At 41.1% G+C, this 24,115-nt stretch overlaps 1 protein-coding gene across 6 annotated transcripts in view; it reads right to left on the bottom strand.

The window, feature by feature from the left end:
• The window catches only part of LOC131947188 (uncharacterized), a 125,982-nt gene that overhangs the window by 77,134 nt on the left and 24,733 nt on the right, over positions 1–24,115 (bottom strand). For 3 of the 6 annotated variants that reach the window (XM_059308332.1, XM_059308337.1, XM_059308338.1), the window contains exon 1: positions 13,611–13,701. The exons of 1 other annotated variant lie outside the window; for it this stretch is intronic. In XM_059308332.1, coding sequence (XP_059164315.1) covers positions 13,611–13,637 — 27 coding nt within the window. In that variant the 5' untranslated portion in view covers positions 13,638–13,701. Of the gene's footprint in view, positions 1–8,187; positions 8,359–12,683; positions 12,776–13,610; positions 13,702–24,115 lie in introns of those variants that run through there. 2 more of the 6 variants (XM_059308334.1, XM_059308335.1) reach the window with 2 other exon arrangements.

Here is a 24,115-nt window from a genome sequence, read left to right as displayed (position 1 = left end):
ACACACTCCACCACGCAACTGACCCACACACTCCACCACACAACTGACCCACACACCCCACCTACATGACTAACCCACACACTCCATCACACAACTGACCCACACACTCCACCACTCAACTGACCCACACACTCCACTGACCCACACCCTCCACCACTCAACTGACCCAGACACTCCACGACTAACCCACACACCCTCCTTTCATAAACTGATCTGTTGACTCAAACAGAGCATGAAATCTCCCAACAATTCAGCTAGTGTTGGACTGACAGCTGCGGCCAGCGGTCAGAAATCAGAGGCCAGTTTGTGTGCTCGCCTCCATACACGGACATGGAATGTTTTGTCTTAAATCTTTTTTTTTTAAAACATCATAACAGTCTCTTAGCTTTCTGTCTTTGAACGTCAGGTGTGCCGAGTAATTCGTCCCGTCGCGTTAACTTTCTCTCCTTTGATATGAGGTGTGACGTGTAATCAGACCTCGTCACATTTCTCCTACTACATGGTTTTACGAGCCCTAGCTCTATGTTGACAATTTACTTTATTATCTTGTTTAACTCCTGCAGTAAATGTACGGTACGTATTGTACATGTATCAATTACTGCACACCTTAATACATTCAAATGTGTTAGTTGATCAAATGGAAATTACTAGCACTTGGTTGAAATAAAAACGACTGGTTTTTGTTTGTTTGTTTTTTTTGTTTTGTTTTGTTTTTGTTTTTTTTTGGGGGGGGGGGATATATTTTACTGCAAGAAATCGACTTTTATATTTCAGATACCTCCCATTACATTTTATCAGAGGTCAACATGAACGTATGCCGTTATATCAAAGGTCAAGTTGAACCGATTTCCTAATGTCAGAATGCCATGACATGCACTGATACCATTCCCACGCCATACAATTATGTAAATGATCGAGGTACACATAGACGGGTGTGACACGATCAACCAAACTATCATATCAACCATTACACCATAACCCAGCAGGACGCTCAGACAAATCAGCCAAACACCGACAATCAATACGATCTGTTTTTTTTTATTCATAAGATTTGGATCAGGCCCTTTGGTTACCTTCCATTAAAAAGCAACTGACAGCGCTACGTCTACCGTGTATACTTAAGCAGGGTACTTCAGTATGGGTAGTTTCCCATTAGTTCTTCAGCCCGTTTGATCATAAGATTACAACAAACTACACCAACAAATGATTCGCCCCACTACTACACCGACAAGCTTAATCCCAACCTCTACACCGACAGACCCATTCACCCAACCCCCACAGTCTCATTCATTCAACCCCTACACCGACACATTTATTCACTAAACCCCTACACCGACAGATTATCCATCCAACCCCTACACCGACAGATTATCCATCCAACCCCTACACCGACAGATTATCCATCCAACCCCTACACCAACAGATTATCCATCTAACTACTACGCCTCCAGTCTTATCGCTAAAATTTTATCTTCCAACAATTATCACTGATTAACCAAATCTGATTCGGTCCCTAATGAGGCTAATATTTGCTCGTTAGAGTGGTCTGAGGCTCTTCACACGCACTAAACTAGGTTAAGTCCTCCTTTAAGAAAGTCACCAGTAGGCCGTATGTCTCACTATTAATAGAACCAGTTGAGTCCAACTTTAGGTAATGGAAAACCATCATTCGTCATGCATCTGGCACTGGATATTTCCACTAACTGTAGTACAAGAGTTTTTTAATGAAAGCGTCACTTAACCCTATCATTTCATGGTGAGGGTCCTACATCACATGGCCTAACACCTACTATTTACATCAACAGTGTGAGAACCACTGTAATTGATCCACAAAGCCCGGCTGCCATTATCAAAGAGAGAAAAGGTGTCAACCGTTGCATAGAGTTAACAAATGTTTATAGTTGTCAGGCATTCACACGGCCCTTACCTAACGTCTCTAGACCTGATCTTTCTACGCCAATACAACAGCCAGACGGTTCTATACAGTGTTGTATAGACCACGCGGGGAGGGGGAGGCGCGGCACCCACTATTGGACCAATACAGTCGTATAATATGCACGGTAAAGAGTTCAAAGTTCAGAGTGCAACAGCCCTGTAGGAAACAGCGCCGTGACACTCTAGACGTCTGAACGTTCATTGTCCTGCTATTGTTGTGCCAGTGTGTAAGCCAGCCATGACCGTCATACAAAGGAGGGGAGTCGGGACATAATGAGGTTGATAGGCCTTTAGGAATGTACCAGTACTGACCGCTAGTTGTACTACGTGCGATACAAAAATAGATATGCTCTTTCTTTGTTTAAAAATCACTTTTAACAATATTAACACATTGGAAGTTTTATTAACTCGTATACTATCGACTTTTAATTAATCAATGATAAAGTTTGAAAGAACTAAATGTACCAATCAACAAGGCAAAATATAATGCTCCACTAATTACAAACACGAGAATAAAAAAAAACCACTGACATAACAATAGAGGAATGCGAGTAACGTTTAAATCATGTCAAACAGCTTGATACTTTCAAATTCTCCTGGAGCACATGGTACACTGTTCCTGTTGATAATTTATTGTCTGTGTGTGCGTGTGTGAGTGTGTGTATGAGTTCAACACTAACGGATCTGACTTTACTAAAAAAGAAAACTCTCCCACTTGACAAACTCGACATCAAACAACTAGCTAAAACTTGAGTGACAAGATTTACGCTCAATTAACCGTGAAATATGCCAGAAATGTTCAGCCACTAAGCTTGTAACTAAAGGACTATTCGGGAACACATATAAATGAAGTATTTACTCCATCTTTACATAACCACGTTGTTATAGACACAAGCACGCGGAGTCTCGGTCCAGTCACTAATGATATTATCACCTACCTGTAACCAAACACACGTCGGTTCCAAATCCTTTTCTTCAAATAATTCCCACACCAGACCGAACAGTTACACAAATATGACTGGTGTCCAGTCTGAAATCAGCGTCCAGTATGTCCAGTGGCAGGCCAAGTGGCCAGATATGTTGAGAGAGTGCCGTGTTGTGACAGCACCTGTAGAACACCTCCACACAAATACCGCCCGAAACAAAACCGTCTACCACAGTTGACTGCACCGTCACAATCCCCCCGACACACAGCCCAAGGTTTTGGGACCAATCAAAACACAAGGCCGGTTATATCCGCGCGGTAAATGTGAACTGCACATCGAGGACCTGTAGGTAGCAACCACGTGACACCGTGGGAACTTCACGCTCTTACCTTCTACACCTCGCGTTACCTGATAAGATTTTTTTTTCAGGATTTATTTTTTACGTCTCGACACCGGATGTTGACTTGCTCCTGTAGTTTGAATGTTTACATTTGACGACAACGAGGGGAGAGAATTATTGGCAATAATATATTGAACCCAACTGTATTTTGAAATGTACTTGACTAAACCGATATAATAAAAGTCACCTAGAACTTTCATAGTTCGTGTATAAACTAGAGCTGGGTTATACCACACAACTATATCAGTCTAACACCACACTCTATAGTGAGTGAAGGTAGTGTTACTAGCTGTCACAAAGTTTCCTGTATTTATCTACATCTCCCACTTTAGACAACTATTTTTTGGGTATACCCGATTACCCGGCAATTCGCGTCATGCCGCAGGTTTGATTCTAAATATAGGTGACATACTTTGTCAATCTTATCTCGAAGCTAAAAATCACAAGCGACGCAAACCCATAAATAAAGATGGCAGCTTACTTCTGATGAGGTCCACTGCTAATTTATAGAATTATTAACGGGTAATTAAGGCATGACTTGCAATAAGTGAATTAACCTTCCGAGGTCAAGTACAATTAACGGACATGAGAAAGACCAAAACATTTAAATTAGTAAACACTCCAACTCAGACCCTAACACAAACCCCAGCACGCCATCGGTATAAAGCACAAACAGAAGCCCCTTTAAAACTTAAAAAAAAAAACAATATTTAAAAAATTGTTATTAAACTTTGTGAGGAAGCGATAACTGAACCGTTTTCGTACAAGCCTGGCTAATATCAGGGGGAGAAATCAAATACATTAGAAACTTTACACTATCTGAAGGCGAAGGCAGGTACAAATCAAAGTAAAACTGTATTTTTTTAAAAGGCATAAACGAGCTAAGAAGCGCATCTGGTTTTACTGGAGTTTAAAGGGTGCAGATTAAACCAACAAGAGTTAGCAGATTTGAAGGTTGCTGACCCACTAATTAAAGAGAAGTTGCAGACAACCACATAAAAAGCACATCGATGTGAAACATTCGTCAAACAAAGAAAACTTTGGCCCAACATTTTACTTGCTGTTTTTTTCTGTATTTTTGGTGCAGACTTTCCCATACTCAACCTAATACACTTTCAAGTTTGTTTGTTTTTTATAATCTTATTCTGCGCCAGGCTTAGAGTAGAAGGGGGTTGTGTTGGGTGTTTATAAAAGACGACATTGCAATCATGTTTAAAAAATCTTAATCATGAGATTTCCATGCGATCCGAATTCTGTTTAGATGTTACAGATAACGAATGCAACTATTTTAATTCAACCTCTCGAAGCGCACCCCTTCCCACCCCGTTCCCACATTTTCACCTTGCTGCAGATAATGTGTGCAATAATTAAAGAGAGATATGCAGGTGTACGTTTCAAAGGCTGACACCAAGATGATCCCGCTGCAGCAAACGAGCGGGCCTACAAGGCCACAAGGATGGGACGTACACAAGACAGCTATAGGCGCATAGCACTTTTTTATCCTCAGTCATCAGGCTATCCATGTCAGCACTAAGCTCCTTCATCTACAGCCAATGGTGTTATGGGCCACTGATACAGTCAATGGTGGTATGGGCCACTGGTACAGTCAATGGTGTTATGGGCCACTGATACAGTCAATGGTGGTATGGGCCACTGATACAGTCAATGGTGGTATGGGCCACTGCTACAGTCAATGGTGGTATGGGCCACTGATACAGTCAATGGTGTTATGGGCCACTGATACAGTCAATGGTGGTATGGGCCACTGATACAGTCAATGGTGGTATGGGCCACTGATACAGTCAATGGTGGTATGGGCCACTGCTACAGTCAATGGTGGTATGGGCCACTGATACAGTAAATGGTGGTATGGGCCACTGATACAGTCAATGGTTGTATGGGCCACTGATGCAGTCAATGGTGGTATGGGCCACTGATACAGTCAATGGTGTTTTGGGCCACTGATACAGTCAATGGTGGTATGGGCCACTGATACAAGCATTGGTGGTATGGGCCACTGATACAGTCAATGGTTGTATGGGCCACTGATACAGTCAATGGTGGTATGGGCCACTGATACAGTCAATGGTGGTATGGGCCACTGATACAAGCAATGGTGGTATGGGCCACTGATACAGTCAATGGTGTTTTGGGCCACTGATACAGTCAATGGTGGTATAGACCACTGCTACAAGCAATGGTGTTATGGGCCACTGCTGAGGCCAATGATGTTATGGGCCACTGCTACAAGCAATGGTGTTATGGGCCACTGCTGAGGCCAATTGTGTTATGGGTCACTCAGAAAATCAATGGTTTTATGGGTCACTCCAAAAATCAATGGTGTTGTGGGCCATTCATAAAATCCATGATGTTATGGGCCACTCCTAAAACCAATGGTGTTATGTTACACACTACAATTAATGGTGTGATGTGACTCTGCTATAGTCAATGATGTCACTGCTACTGGATCTAATAGGAACGGAGCTTTAATCTCTTTGTACTAACAACGTTTTACTTGCGATGATCTACCACAAACATATTAATTCATTTTTAACTATCCAGTGTTGGCCTTATTGTCTCATCTGACTGTGAACTGTTAGGAATTATAATTAAGATTTTTTTTTTAATTAACTCAACATTCTGTAACGTGTATGTCTCTAATTGTTGTACCGTAGAACAAGACCCAGATCACGAAGATATAATTAACCACTAACTAGACGCAAAAGAAAATAGATTAAACAAAAGGTGATCGTGAAATATTCCTAGCACCACATTCTAAATTAAAATATCACATTTTTCGTTGCATATTTCTACGTTAAACACTTGAATGTCACGTGTAAGATGAAACAGTTTTCGAGACAACCAATACAACTAAACATATAAAAAGGTAGCAATTTGTTTTTAAAGTAGCTTCTCATTGTGAAAACAAACAAAAATGTGTTGAAGTGTTGATGTCGTCTGCTGAAATCTTGTAAGTGCCGGGCGAATGACAGTCATCGACACCAGCAAAGTCACAGACACCAAGTTGGTTTTTTCTTTTGTTGTTTCTTGTTTGTTTTTGGCAAGGCCTTTTTATTTTTTAATAGATGGGGAAAAGTTTGAAAGGGGCCAGCACACAATTCTAAAGATATGGACACAGTGACCAAACGTTATATGATCATAACCTACGTGTCTTAATGAAATTAATCAACCGCATTTTATGCCGTCAAATTAAACGGAAAAAAACCCAACTAGCAGTACAGACCTAACATATGCACCACGAGGGCGCAGCCATTTCTCGCTCGTGAGCGTTTGATCGATACCAGAGCCCAGTGATCCAATCTAGATTTCCATAGCAGGGATGGGCTATTTGTACTAACGATGTTCTAATTAAAACCACGGAGGGGAAGGTGGTGTATGAATGCTGCAATAAACAGATAACACTATTGCAAAAATTAATTGAAGCAACATAATTATGAGAAACACGTAACAGTATGAACAGGAGGATGTTTGAATAGTTGAACAACAATAAATACCAGAGGTCCTGTTTTCATTCGTTACATGCTTACCATCTCAAATCTTTATATAAATCTTAATGCTACATGACATAGACCACTGTGAGCACAAGGCTGGGACCGATACAAAGGCAACAAGAGGCTGTGAATTAGAAAGTCATAGAATCCACAAAGGGGATGAATTACCCATTCATAGAACGGACATGGCATTAGACATTCATAGAACGGACAAGTCTACATCAGATCACCAGTAACAGGGAGAAGAACGGGGAGGCCACTCAATGGGTTATTGAACTCACTGTTGTGTTCTGTGCTGGATTCTCTAGCATTGGTCTGGATTACATTGGGTATTTTTAGCGTGGGTTTTAGGCAAATATCATACCGTGGATGTAATGAACTGCCTCAAACACAACAAGAATCGCGACAATGTATTGAATGATTTACGTGGACAAACAATAACTTGAAGGTAAACAATGAAGCACCTCCAGACACACCATTGTAATCCCCACACATTCCCACACACTATCATTGACTCGTATGAATTCACAACATTCATAGTACTCCTATTTTACTCATATTACTCCGTCAATTCCATGCACACCCGTACACTCGTCATACTCACACAAAATCCGACAATCCCATGTACTCCCACATATTCTTAATACTCCCACACATTTATAGTACTCCCACTAATTCATATTACTCCCGCACATTCCGACAATCCCATGTACTTACACACATTCATATTATTCCTATTCATATTACTCCCACACAACTCCATGTACTCCCACATACTATCATGTACATACTACCATGCACATGACTCCACACAATCCCACACCTGTGTATTCCTAGAGAAGGTAGACATACAAACCAAACTTTACTGGACATCTCTAGAGATATGACCCACCTCTATTCTTACAAAACATTTGACCGATCTTAATATTAAACCACTTAACCCATTTCTCGGTAATCAAAACCATTTCCCAATCCACCCCCATACATCAACACATTCTCTATATTCTCGGATTATTGGATCACGCAATTTATGATCTGATCAAGGCGCTTTCAACTTTTCCAACCAGAGTAAAACCACAAAAGTTCAAAGGTTATCAAACTGTTGGTATCTTTTTATAAATCGATATACAAGTGGTAGGCTCTTGTAAATCGATATAATTCATGTAGAGAGACTTGAGTGCATCTGTAAGGTTGTATTAGTTTAGCCATTGCTTCACATACTAACCACATACATAACAAACAAGCATAATACCATGCTATCAACAACAAATAAACACATGAATACGTCCGTAAACAACTGTTTACATCTCATAATTACTGTCAGGTCTATCGGTATCAACCAGTCAACAGATCATTTCAATACGAGAAAACACGTCAGTCCTAATTACTGCCATGGCCATTAAAATCTACCCACCATTTTGTTGAGTTTCTGTCTTTAGACTTGCCACGACAGATGGAAAGCTCTAGAAGCGAACCGATGAGTCACGCATTCTGACGCCACTCCGGCCAGAAGAAAATAATCCTCAAACACCGAGCACAAACTATTCCAGAAGGAAAACACCAGGAGACATCTTCAACAAATGGTTGGGATGTGGGGCCCAATTCCAGACCAGCATCTGATCGTCCTAGTGGTGGCCGTCAGGGGGAGGGCGGGGAAGGCTGGGGGACTGTGCTCCATCGATCGATAAGCGGACAGGCTGGGACTGGTGCTGTAGGGAGATGGGGTACACCCGGGCAGCTCAGATCCTGTGGGGTGGGGGCCTACCCTACCATAACTAACACAACTGATCTTATTTCATTTTAATGGGCAATGAAAGAGGAGGTTTCTATGGTTTTACTTATCCACGTACCCCATCCCTTTTGGTAGAACAACAGAACTAGGTCAAGAGAAACTGTCATTGATCAGTGGTTCCGCCCCTGTACGACGACGTAATAGTGCGATACGCAGCTTCACTCACGCCATCTCGTGCGTGTTCACGTGTGTACCAGCAGAGTTGACGGGAAACTGTTCTGGCATGGTGCACTCCGGGGGTGTAGGGTTTCATTGTGTGTGTGGGGGGGGGGGGGGGGGGGAGTGGGGCATCTAATTAATAGGACAATCATCACTGACCCAAACTAAATTTTCTGTATTCACAAGCAAACCCATTTCCGTCACGACAAACAAAATCACAGACATCCGCCACGGCAGACAAAACCACAGATATCCGTCACGACAGACAAAACCACAGACTTATGTCACGACAGACAAAACCACAGACTTTTGTCACGACAGACACAAAACCACAGACATCCGTCAGACACAAAACCACAGACGTCAGACACACAACCACAGATATCCGTTACGACAGACAAAACCACAGATATCCGCCACGGCAGACAAAACCACAGATATCCGTCACGACAGACACAACCACAGACTTTTGTCACGACAGACAAAACCACAGACATCCGTCACGACAGACACAACCACAGACTTTTGTCACGACAGACAAAACCACAGACTTATGTCACGACAGACAAAACCACAGACATCCGTCACGACAGACACAAAACCACAGACATCCGTCACGACAGACACAACCACAGACTTTTGTCACGACAGACAAAACCACAGACATCCGTCACGACAGACACAAAACCACATACATCCGTCACGACAGACAAAACCACAGACTTTTGTCACGACAGACAAAACCACAGACATCCGTCACGACAGACACAAAACCACAGACATCCGTCACGACAGACAAAACCACAGACATCCGTCACGACAGACACAAAACCACATACATCCGTCACGACAGACACAAAACCACAGACATCCGTCACGACAGACACAAAACCACATACATCCGTCACGACAGACACAAAACCACATACATCCGTCACGACAGACACAACCACAGACTTTTGTCACGACAGACAAAACCACAGACTTATGTAACGACAGACAAAACCACAGACATTCGTCACGACAGACAAAACCACATACATCCGTCACGACAGACACAACCACAGACTTTTGTCACGACAGACAAAACCACATACATCCGTCACGACAGACACAACCACAGACTTATGTCACGACAGACAAAACCACAGACATCCGTCACGACAGACACAAAACCACATACATCCGTCACGACAGACACAAAACCACAGACTTATGTCACGACAGACAAAACCACAGACATCCGTCACGACAGACACAAAACCACAGACATCCGTCACGACAGACAAAACCACAGACATCCGTCACGACAGACACAAAACCACATACATCCGTCACGACAGACACAAAACCACAGACTTATGTCATGACAGACAAAACCACAGACTTTAGTCACGACAGACACAAAACTACAGACTTCCACCCTGTCATTAAGTGACATCGTGTCACCTAGCATTGACTAGCATTGACCTGAGTTTACCTGGAGCAGGCTTGCACGTGCCAGCTACTGGGAGTGTCAGCGTTATCTGGCCTTATATCTTTGACCCATCAAACAAACACTGATGGGAATGTAAACTTTAATACCCCAGTGTCGGAATGAGGTGCTCTTGTTAAATTATTACCAAAAATATAGATAGCGAGTTAAAAGCTTAACTGGCTAACCCTAAGCGATGTTAAGGGCGGTAACTAAAGTTCGATACCAGCATAACCTGGACGGAATCGATCAGACGATACAGCCCACGTGCGTCATATTCCCGCCAGTCGCGCGTGTGCTGTGTGCAGTATTGACCCGTCACAATCGATAGCGGCTTCACGGGTACTCACACACGTATCGCTCACGTGATTCGTTGTACTAGGTAGTAGACTCGACATTTCGTTACAGGGTGCTAAAATCGACATTGCGGTACAGAGAGATAAAATCGACTTTGTGTTACAGAGTGGTAGACTCGACATTTTGTTTGTTACAGAGCAGTAGAGTCGACATTTCGTTACAGAGTGGTAGAGTCGGCATTTCGTTACAGAGCAGTAGAGTCGACATATCGTTACAGAGCAGTAGAGTCGACATTTCGTTACAGAGTGGTAGAGTCGGCATTTCGTTACAGAGCAGTAGAGTCGACATTTCGTTACAGAGTGGCAAAATCGACATAGCGTTAGTTACAGAGGGGTATAGTCGACATCTCGTTACTGAGTGGTAGAGTCGAAGTTTCATTACAGTTACAAAGTAGTATAGTCGACATTTCGTTAGAGTTACAGAGAATTAGAGTCGACATTTCGTTACAGAGTAGTAAAATCAACATCGACATTTCGTAACAGTTACAGAGTAGTAGAGTCGACGTTTCGTTAAAGACTAGTTAAGGCACACATACAAACATAAGCATCCACATAAAAAGGTTGGGGATGAAAAATGCTTGAATCAGTATGTGACCATTCAATAGAAACGTAACGCTTTAAATGACTAACTTGCTATTGAAATGAGTGTACTAGGTAACATAATGTGAGTGGCTCGCAGTGTAAGAACATGCTGGTCGTGATGACGGTACTAAGGGTGACCTGGTAAAAAGGTGACTCAAACAATACGAGCAGCCAACAGATAGATCTGTTCTAAGTCACCACATGAGTCAGGACAGAAATGGAAAATTGAGCTCCTGGTATCTGAGCAAGGTTTTTAGTGGATATTTCAACACTGACTTAATCTGACATCATACAATTATTTACAGTTAACAACACTGACTTTATGTAACAATCATACACTTATTTACAGTTAAAAACACTGATTTTATCTAACAATCATATAATTATTTACAGTTAAAAACACTGATTTTATCTAACAATCATATATTTATTTACAGTTAAAGAATGTTTAACAATTGGGCACTGGGTTAATTTTGTCTGGTCAAACTTCAAACAACTGCTGAGTGGAGACTTTACAGTGCAAGCAGCCAGCGATGTGTAAGCCAGCTGATGAAGGCGATCTAATCAACATTGATGGATAGAAGGTTTAGTTGGGCGGAGAGATCAAAGACCTGATCGAGTGCTAAAACCAGACTATCACAAGCCTAGACTGGACAAGGCTTAACTCTATCAACTATGCTATTACTTTAGTTGATATGGGAGCTCTTGGGGCGACTGTATACTTATATTCATGTATTCTTTTTTTGGGAAACAGCAATTGATATTCATCAAAACTTTCTATAAAATATTGCACCATTTGGGAGATGTCTATGAACTAGACGGTCCTCTCGCCAAGAAGCCCCTACAGAAATAGCTAGGCTAATGTCACCAGTGTGCTGTAGTCAAGAGGCAAGTACTGACAAGATACATAGACCACCCCGGACCTTCTAGCCACATGTTTCAAATGGAAATTTGGTCTTGTCATAATGAACTTATTCATTATGTATTGCTACACCAATAATACACCATATTTACCGCTTTTTGTCTCGCTTTGTCAAATCGTGATTTTAAGTTAGTAAAGTACCAAGACAATCCAAATGGTAGATAAAGTAGAGTTAATTTATTTCTTTAAGATCGGCGGATAAAGGAACTGTTTAATCAGCATTGTATCCTACGGAGTTAACTTTCCCCGACTCGAATCAGACTCATCTCACATGGTGAACTTAGAAAAATTCTACTGGCTCGAGTCCTGGAATCGAACTCGAAACCTCGCACTTGTGTGCTCTACCACACAACGAATGGTAAGCCTCAAAATAGTGCTGGCTCATTAGAGGTTGATTAGACATGAATGGCTAAAGATAAGTCGTTAAGTTCGATTCAAACTTCCTGAACAAAGATCTATCAAGCATTTATGTGGGCTTCAAAATCAAACATTAAAACAGACAAAATCTAGATCTATATAGGAGACTAAACATCGTTCATGTCAAGACCATCTGGGCGACAGTATGATTTTATTTTATAACATTTTTTTTTAACCTAAGGAAATATTTTCTTTAAGATAGGTTTACCTTTGACTTCATGGTGAGCGATACAGAACTAGCCAATCGATGGAAGAAAGAAAGACAAATCCGTGACCACTAAATTAATTACGCACATTATTACCTTCATGGTGAAGTTTTAGAAAGACATAAGTGTAAGGACGATAACAATAGCCAAACAAGGGACATTACTCAATGATAAGATAAGCAGATATGACGATATCTAACTTAAACAAAGATTGCATCTCAACTGTCTACTTTTTATTTAAATGTCAGATTTAAAACCTGTACTTCTACACTCAATTATGATAATGCTTGGCTATCTATCTTAGATGTTGCTTTGTTATTTGTTTTGACCGAGGTTTATACTACCAATGCTAACTCAGATAAAGCATGTACACACAAATCATATAATCCATAGCTGGGTGGTATAAGAAACTATGACTTAAAGGGATTAAAAGTTGTTATGGATTTATTTATGTCATCCGTATACATCCCTGGCTGGCTTTCAGCGTTCAGCTTGGTATTTGTAAACAGCATTATTAAAATCTGCATATAGTCGTTAGCTGCAACCTACTATAGAAATGTGTTACGATACATGTGTGTATACATCTACTTGATTACTCTGACTAGTGTTTCTAACACTGTCAGCATTATGTACTCCCTAAATGTCAAATAAAAGATAGGTAACTCTTTAACAACTTTTAATCCCTTTAAGTCATAGTTTCTTATACCACCCAGCTATGGATTATATGATTTGTGTGTACATGCTTTATCTGAGTTAGCATTGGTAGTATAAACCTCGGTCAAAACAAATAACAAAGCAACATCTAAGATCGATAGCCAAGCATCTCAAAAGTTGATACGTGCGGTTATTCTGATCATCCAATTTGACCACATCTTCTACTCAAATATTTAGTAGTGACATCTAATGAAACAGTGACAAACAAAACCTACCATTAGATTCCTGACGAAATAATCCATCAAGGAAACGGAACAAATTTTACAACCATCGTATAGGACACAAGATGAATGTACAAAGCCAGAGAGCGGCCTCCATTACAATTGATTTTCTCGGCTTGTCGGGGAAATTTGATGCGTTTGTCATACAATATGTGGCGGATAAGTGAGGTGGGGTGAGGGGGTTGTAGACTTCATAGGGGAGAACTAAGCTCCGCGGGCTTTTCATTATAAGCAGTATAAACATCATCTCTATTTGTGAAACTGCTGAGTAAAGGCTGCGAGACGGCCAATGATATGCTTCTACAGGCGTGAGTTATGTCGTGTTATTCACGGCTCATGGGGAGGTAATGCTGGGGTCAATGACATGAGGGGTGGGGGTTCAAGAGAACATATTCAGTGTGTAACAAATATATAACAGACTATGTGTAGTTCAAGCAATGTTATGGGGACATGACAAGATTACATTGAAGTATTTCTGCAGACCATCAACAGACATCTCAGTTACGATTTTTCCCATTAAAAAATTAAATGTCATGTAATTGAACCTTATTATGATACTTTATGTTTATTTTGTAAGGTAACACTTTACAAAACCGTGTTAGCGGTAAATATAGAACAATACACGAGTAAGGTGTCAAAAAGTTATTAAAATCATCAAAGAGTTGGGGGGTAAAAGTTTTTCAACGTATTCATATAGCAACCATTCACTAGATCAAACGTGTTTCATTAGACCACCATCTTTACGTATTGATTCCTAAAAAAAAAATGTTAATAATCTGAGCGCACATGATGATGTCTAAATGAGATCAACCCGCCATCCGGTCTCAGACATTAGGTCAAAATGACATTCCAACATCAAGCAACCACCGGGGAAAAGTATCTCTATAGTATCTCTATAGTGATAAAACTCGGCTCTAGCGAATACGTTTCCTTAAGGAAACCTCTACTTTTTAAACCACTAGAGATCCCTCTTTCACGCGATTAAATCCGAAGTTAATCTATTGGATTATTGTAAGCTGGTTCAGATGCCTCATTCTCCGCTCTTTGGTTGTATGGGTTTTTTAAGCCGTTAGGTGGGTGTGTTTCTGGTGAAATCTTATTAATCAACTCTGACTCACTTATAATGGAGCGATTTCTTTCAAACTTTCCATATTTCAAATGAAAATAGAAGAAATCTAATTTTTATTCTAATTAGATATTTAATTAGTTATAAAAAGTTACTCTTTCGGACCTGGCGATCCATGAGGCAGATGAAGTAGAGTGCGTCTATTTCTATGACATCAGCACAAAAAGGGATAGTGCAAATATGCCCGTCCGCATTTATTTTGAGTGAGTCAGGTACCCAATTAGTCATAAACATTAATGAAATTATTGCAAAATATATTAACAAAAGGGGAGATAACATTGCTGGTAGAGATCACTGATCAGGCAAGAGAGTTGTCTTCCACGAATGAGGTTAACAAATCTTAGAGACAAGAAGATCGTTATCAAATGTCTGTTAACAACATCTGTTCACAGCACTATTAGAATAAGGGAATATTAGGACAATAGCTCAATCGGGTATAAAAGGAAACTTTTTTTTCTAGTAAAGTAGTAATGAGGGATGTCGTCTCAAGATATATCGACTAGTAAATAATAAATGTATTAGGCTGTTCTTTATTTTTATGATTAGGTATTAAGTTACTATATTATTTTACATTACCTAAATATTAAAAAGAAAGTAAAGCATGCGTAAAAATATTTTCAATGCAGTAAAATTAAGAATACAAAGTTCTTATTAGTTATAATAATTAAGTTAAAGCGTTGATCGCTTTAGAAATTGTATCAATACATTTCCCAACCAATGCTTTTATTTTGTTTCTAATATAGCTAACTATATTGATAAGCTTCCTATTACATAATTTGACGCTCGTAAATAAATAAAGAGGCACTAAACGATTGGTTTTTGTTGTCAATACCCCTCGCTCAAACAGATTGTTGTTTTTTTTTTGTGGGTTTTTTTTTTTTTTTTTTTTTTTATGAGTTCTCTTTTAAAGCTGGTTCCTGCAGTTAATACCTTTTGGCAGGTCGGACTTTACAAGTATTAATCGGCCAGCATTCTATGACATGACATGACATCAAAAGCCACGAGAAGATCTATTGACCTTTCCTTTCGGCCACACTACACGAATCCTATTAAGTCATACCGTGTCAATTATTGCAGACAATTATATAACCGTGCTGCTCTGGCTATCGAAGTCAACAGCTACTAAATGATTCTACTGCAGCATTTCATTTGAAAACATTGGATTCTCCAACATGTGAAATGTATGGAAGAAATGCCTGATGTAGCCTGTCACCTGACATGATTGTGAGCGTCGTGTAGGACTATTAAAGAAAAACTTTGTCAGCGGCTAACTGATTGTTCCCGTTTCAGATATCAAGATAGAATTTTTACACATCAGATGTCAGATTAAAAACAGCTTTTCTCGTGATAGTTGAAATGTAGAAAGTTGACAGTTTCCCACGCAGTAGGTCAAGATAAACTTGAATTAAGAACAAAAGTAAACCAGGTCAGGGAAAGTAGGTCACCGACAGGTGGTTCCGTGTTTATTGTGTGTAGAACAGGTGTGCAGTCGCGCGCACAGCTTTATTTACCTTCAGCCATGAGGACACAAGAAACTCTAGACGGAGAAACATTGAATGAAAACTAAGACCCGACCATTAAAGACAGCCTACACTCCAGGTTTGTACTACATGGGACAGACAGGGTCACCCAAGTAAACTACACGCAACTCACAACTACCACAGTAAGGTTATAGATAGGACAATAGAACACACTTATCATTTTGATAAAACAACACAGCCAAAACGTATTTTGACACAGCATAAAGTAGAATTTCGCTCCTATAATCGGCTTTCTTTCAGCTGTAGACGATCGCTGGGGTTTCACCTCAAATGTTGCAGTCGTGGTGTAGAGGAGGCGTTTTGCCTCCAGCGACACACATTATTTCTATACACACCTGTGTAGCAATGAAGGGAGTGACGTCATGATGGAAAGTCTTGTGGATGTATAGCTAGGCCATGAAGTGGTGCTTCAGGTCTGTCTGGAGGGTCCCAACCCTTCAGGTCGTGGCTTTCAATGTTGTTAGTTACACCAAGGAGCCACCTCACCAAAACCAGTCGCACCTTAGGCACCAACTGTTAACATTTCCATGTTTAATTCAAAGTGCAGCTGAAAATAGTTTTATTCTCACAGAAAGACGGCGTTACCTCCCTGTAAAACTCCAGGTGGTGACGCACACATCTCAGGTGGGTTTAAAGTGAGCTAATTCGTATGAGCCAGGATGAACCAATTGAAAAGGTCAAGTCATTTTATTTCTTAACTGGGCTACTTAAAGTATTGCCACATAAACATCACGGATGTGGGGGCTATTAAAGCACACGCTTTCATTAGACCAAGATTAGATTATCTATTAACTCAAACTTAAGAAAGCTGAACTGGAATCCACATGTTTTAGAGTAGAGCAGCAACTCAAAAGAACGTAGCTATGGTGATGTAGATATTTAACAGTAACTGCTTGAAACAATAACAGAAAATTTCAAACAAGTTCTGAATACCCGTGACTAAAATACCCATCAACAAATACAAATTATTAATGTACACAAACCAACAAATAAAACAACGTGTGTGGAAGATAGATAACTGCAGACAGCACATAGACACTGAGAAACTCTCAAAAGCAAAAGTTAAGCTGACCTCAGCAAACGTTAGTTGGAGCCAGACAACCCAGCCTATTATAACGTAGCTGATGTGGAGAAATCGATAGTTCTAAATATAGATGCAACCCCCCCCCTCCCCTCCCCCCTGGTTTACTTTGTATCCATGGCTTTTATTTATAACATTTATCTCTTAGAACTGAGTTTCGTATTTGCACTGGCCATGTAAGCCTCATTTTGCATGGATTTTTCCTTCTCGCACACACACTAGAATACCGTGTACCAACACATACACACTCAAAGACCTTGTAACAACACATACACCCTCACAGACCTTGTAACAACTCATACACTCACAGACCTTGTAACAACACATACACCCTCACAGACCTTGTAACAACACATACACCCTCACAGACCTTGTAACATCACATACAGAGACCTTATAACAACTCATTGACAAATCTAGACCATGCTTGCTAGCCCCATATTGCATGAATGTTTATTTCTCTCATGCACATTCACAGATCGTGTCACTCTTCGTACACACAACACATTGTAACCACCCACACAGACATCTAGACATTGTAACCAGCCACACAGACACCTAGACATTGTAACCACCCACACAGACATTTAGACATAGTAACCACCCACACAGACATCTAGACATTGTAACCACCCACACAGACATTTAGACATAGTAACCACCCACACAGACATCTAGACATTGTAACCACCCACACAGACATCTAGACATTGTAACCAGCCACACAGACATCTAGACATTGTAACCACCCACACAGACATCTAGACATTGTAACCACCCACACAGACATCTAGACATTGTAACCACCCACACAGACATCGAGAATTGTAACCACCCACACAGACATCTAGACATTGTAACCACCCATACAGACATCTAGACATTGTAACCACCCATACAGACATCTAGACATTGTAACCACCCACACAGACATCTATACATTGTAACCACCCCCACAGACATATAGACATTGTAACCACCCACACAGACATCTAGACATTGTAACCACCCACACAGACATCGAGAATTGTAACCACCCACACAGACATCTAGACATTGTAACCACCCATACAGACATCTAGACATTGTAACCACCCATACAGACATCTAGACATTGTAACCACCCATACAGACATCTAGACATTGTAACCACCCATACAGACATCTAGACATTGTAACCACCCATACAGACATCTAGACATTGTAACCACCCACACAGACATCTAGACATTGAAATATCTCATGCACTCAACTAGAGCCCGTAACACCCCAAACACAACAAGGTCGTATAACGACTCTTACACAACGAAGCCTTCACAACACCTTATGCATACAGCTAGACCACGGGTCGGCAACCTGCGGCTCGCGAGCCGCATGCGGCTCTTTTGATGTCAAGATGCGGCTCTCCAGCTCCTTGCACGAATATTAATAGTTATATAATTTAGTTTTCAAAACTCATAAACAATATTTTACTGTAAAAAACAAGTTTAAACAGGATTAAAAAAACAGATCAAAGAACAGTGAGAGTAGGTGGAGTAGAGCGCAGAGGCGTAGCGAGAAGCGGGGGGACACATGTCCCCGGGCGTCGACCTTAGGGGGCGCCAAAATGGGTTGGAAAAATAAATCGAAAGTTTGATGGGGGTACAAATCGAAATCATGACGGGGGGGGTGCAAATCGAAAGTTTGATGGGGGGTGCAAATCGAAATCTTGAGGTGGGGGGGGGTGCAAATCGAAAGTTTGAGGTGGGGGTGCAAATCGAAAGTTTGTCCCCGGGTACCGGGAAGGGTCGCTACGCCTCTGGTAGAGCGTATACAGACAGCTGACAGCTGGGGGGGGCGAAAATTTTTACCCCCCCCCCCCCCCCCGAACGAAATTAAATTTATATAATTTATATAGAAAATATATACTTTTAACAGTGTCCGTAACCCCCCCCCCCCCGAAGAAAGTCTACCGCCCCCCCCCCCCCCTCGAACGAAATGAAATTTATATAATTTATATAGAATAATATACTTTTAACAGTGTCCGAAGAGTTAGCTAAAACACTGTTTGTGCTAAAAATGTTTTTATATTAATCAATATTAGTTCATATTTAAAGCTATTTATTTCAAATAAAAATTCAAGTTTATTTCTCTAATCGTTATTAAATACCACATCATTGGAAAAAATAATGTTAGTGGCTCTTTAAAAACTGGGAAATTTTGTAAACTGGAACTTTTGGCTCTTCCGGCTCAAAAGGTTGCCGACCCTTGAGCTAGACCATTAAAATACTATGTAACAAATCAGACAAACAATTACACCGTAAATAGACTAAGTAACACCTCGGGTAGTTCACATAAACATGGTATAATGTCACATTGACTTTTTGCTCAATTATTGTAGAACCCCATTTAATTATATGCTTCCACGCAAGCAGAATAAACATTTTTTACTGTTATGATTAATGTTATACAGGTGGGGTTTTGATAAATGCTACTAAAATTATTTGAAAGGACGGATTAAAGATAGGAATCTACAAAAACTTGAGGCAATACTATTTAAAATGCAGTATTTGTTATCTATCTAGATTTTTTTATTTTTTAAAAATAAGAATAGGTTGGTCAGAAACAAAGGGCTTGCATGCAGGGGGAAGGATCTTGTAAAGTGAAGTAGGAAAGAGAAAATGTAAGAGAGAGAGCAGGGAAAGGAAAATAAGATAGGGAAGGGTAAGGGAGTGTCGGGGACAAAAGGGAGAGAACATGTAGAGGTAGACGGAGAGGTAACTTGCTAGAGAGAGTAGATGAGAAACTAGGGGAGAGTTGGGGGTGAAGTGTAGGCGGGAACTTATAGAGATGTAGAAATCATGTAAAGGTGAAATAGGCGAGTGAAAATGTAGGGGAATTAACCATGCAATATATTACATTGAGTGGAAGTCTGATGGGGTTTTTTTTTTCTGAAGGGCAGCCAAGGTCTGTCTTAAGTAGGCGGTTAATATATAGCACGTATAATTAAGTTGAAGAAATTCTCTGAACAGACATGCATCGAGACCAGAAGAGCAATCCGGCTATCTGATAGGTTAATTTCCCTTCCGGCAATGTCCACCTCCCCCCTCCCTTACCTAATTCCCCAAAACGTCAAGCAGCAGAATGATGATCATTAGACCTATCAACTCACATGGTTTACATGACGGCTCTAACAGAACGTGGTCTGCTGGCTATTGCCCTATACTACACTACAGAACAGATTCTCAATGGTAGTAGGCCTTGCACCATGACTATACTACACTACAGAACAGATTCTCAATGGTAGTAGGCCTTGCACCATGACTATACTACACTACAGAACAGATTCTCAATGGTAGTAGGCCTTGCACCATGACTATGCTACGCTACAGAACAGATGCACAAGGGTAGTAGGCCTTGCACCATGACTATACTACACTACAGAACAGATTCTCAATGGTAGTAGGCCTTGCACCATGACTATACTACACTACAGAACAGATGCACAAGGGTAGTAGGCCTTGCACCATGACTATACTACACTACAGAACAGATTCTCAATGGTAGTAGGCCTTGCACCATGACTATACTACGCTACAGAACAGATTCTCAATGGTAGTAGGCCTTGCACCATGACTATACTACACTACAGAACAGATGCACAAGGGTAGTAGGCCTTGCACCATGACTATACTACGCTACAGAACAGATTCTCAATGGTAGTAGGCCTTGCACCATGACTATACTACACTACAGAACAGAACAGATTCTCAATGGTAGTAGGCCTTGCACCATGACTATACTACGCTATAGAACAGATTCTCAATGGTAGTAGGCCTTGCACCATGACTATACTACACTACAGAACAGATGCACAAGGGTAGTAGGTCTTGCACCATGACTATACTACACTACAGAACAGAACAGATTCTCAATGGTAGTAGGCCTTGCACCATGACTATACTACGCTACAGAACAGATTCTCAATGGTAGTAGGCCTTGCACCATGACTATACTACGCTACAGAACAGATTCTCAATGGTAGTAGGCCTTGCACCATGACTATACTACACTACAGAACAGATGCACAAGGGTAGTAGGCCTTGCACCATGACTATACTACACTACAGAACAGATTCTCAATGGTAGTAGGCCTTGCACCATGACTATACTACACTACAGAACAGATTCTCAATGGTAGTAGGCCTTGCACCATGACTATACTACGCTACAGAACAGATTCTCAATGGTAGTAGGCCTTGCACCATGACTATACTACGCTACAGAACAGATGCACAAGGGTAGTAGGCCTTGCACCATGACTATACTACACTACAGAACAGATTCTCAATGGTAGTAGGCCTTGCACCATGACTATACTACGCTACAGAACAGATTCTCAATGGTAGTAGGCCTTGCACCATGACTATACTACGCTACAGAACAGATTCTCAATGGTAGTAGGCCTTGCACCATGACTATACTACGCTACAGAACAGATTCTCAATGGTAGTAGGCCTTGCACCATGACTATACTACACTACAGAACAGATTCTCAATGGTAGTAGGCCTTGCACCATGACTATACTACACTACAGAACAGATTCTCAATGGTAGTAGGCCTTGCACCATGACTATACTACACTACAGAACAGATGCACAAGGGTAGTAGGCCTTGCACCATGACTATACTACGCTACAGAACAGATTCTCAATGGTAGTAGGCCTTGCACCATGACTATACTACACTACAGAACAGATGCACAAGGGTAGTAGGCCTTTCACCATGACTATACTACACTACAGAACAGATGCACAAGGGTAGTAGGCCTTGCACCATGACTATACTACACTACAGAACAGAACAGATTCTCAATGGTAGTAGGCCTTGCACCATGACTATACTACACTACAGAACAGATTCTCAATGGTAGTAGGCCTTGCACCATGACTATACTACACTACAGAACAGATGCACAAGGGTAGTAGGCCTTGCACCTTGACTATACTACACTACAGAACAGAACAGATTCTCAATGGTAGTAGGCCTTGCACCATGACTATACTACACTACAGAACAGATTCTCAATGGTAGTAGGCCTTGCACCATGACTATACTACACTACAGAACAGATGCACAAGGGTAGTAGGCCTTGCACCATGACTATGCTACGCTACAGAACAGATTCTCAATGGTAGTAGGCCTTGCACCATGACTATACTACGCTACAGAACAGATTCTCAATGGTAGTAGGCCTTGCACCATGACTATACTACACTACAGAACAGATGCACAAGGGTAGTAGGCCTTGCACCATGACTATACTACGCTACAGAACAGATTCTCAATGGTAGTAGGCCTTGCACCATGACTATACTACACTACAGAACAGAACAGATTCTCAATGGTAGTAGGCCTTGCACCATGACTATACTACACTACAGAACAGATGCACAAGGGTAGTAGGCCTTGCACCATGACTATACTACACTACAGAACAGATTCTCAATGGTAGTAGGCCTTGCACCATGACTATACTACGCTACAGAACAGATTCTCAATGGTAGTAGGCCTTGCACCATGACTATACTACACTACAGAACAGATGCACAAGGGTAGTAGGCCTTGCACCATGACTATACTACGCTACAGAACAGATTCTCAATGGTAGTAGGCCTTGCACCATGACTATACTACACTACAGAACAGATTCTCAATGGTAGTAGGCCTTGCACCATGACTATACTACACTACAGAACAGATTCTCAATGGTAGTAGGCCTTGCACCATGACTATACTACACTACAGAACAGATTCTCAATGGTAGTAGGCCTTGCACCATGACTATACTACACTACAGAACAGAACAGATTCTCAATGGTAGTAGGCCTTGCACCATGACTATACTACACTACAGAACAGAACAGATTCTCAATGGTAGTAGGCCTTGCACCATGACTATACTACACTACAGAACAGATTCTCAATGGTAGTAGGCCTTGCACCATGACTATACTACACTACAGAACAGATGCACAAGGGTAGTAGGCCTTGCACCATGACTATGCTACGCTACAGAACAGATTCTCAATGGTAGTAGGCCTTGCACCATGACTATACTACGCTACAGAACAGATTCTCAATGGTAGTAGGCCTTGCACCATGACTATACTACACTACAGAACAGATGCACAAGGGTAGTAGGCCTTGCACCATGACTATATTACGCTACAGAACAGATTCTCAATGGTAGTAGGCCTTGCACCATGACTATACTACACTACAGAACAGAACAGATTCTCAATGGTAGTAGGCCTTGCACCATGACTATACTACACTACAGAACAGATGCACAAGGGTAGTAGGCCTTGCACCATGACTATACTACACTACAGAACAGATTCTCAATGGTAGTAGGCCTTGCACCATGACTATACTACGCTACAGAACAGATTCTCAATGGTAGTAGGCCTTGCACCATGACTATACTACACTACAGAACAGATGCACAAGGGTAGTAGGCCTTGCACCATGACTATACTACGCTACAGAACAGATTCTCAATGGTAGTAGGCCTTGCACCATGACTATACTACACTACAGAACAGATTCTCAATGGTAGTAGGCCTTGCACCATGACTATACTACACTACATAACAGATTCTCAATGGTAGTAGGCCTTGCACCATGACTATACTACACTACAGAACAGATTCTCAATGGTAGTAGGCCTTGCACCATGACTATACTACACTACAGAACAGAACAGAT

This window comes from Physella acuta, unplaced genomic scaffold (assembly GCF_028476545.2).
Source record: "Physella acuta isolate Inbredline_101_S28 unplaced genomic scaffold, ASM2847654v3 ptg000588l, whole genome shotgun sequence".
Lineage (NCBI taxonomy): Eukaryota > Metazoa > Mollusca > Gastropoda > Physidae > Physella > Physella acuta.
The sequence above is the reverse complement of the archived record's forward strand: the minus strand, read 5'-3'. Positions and strand labels throughout refer to the sequence as shown.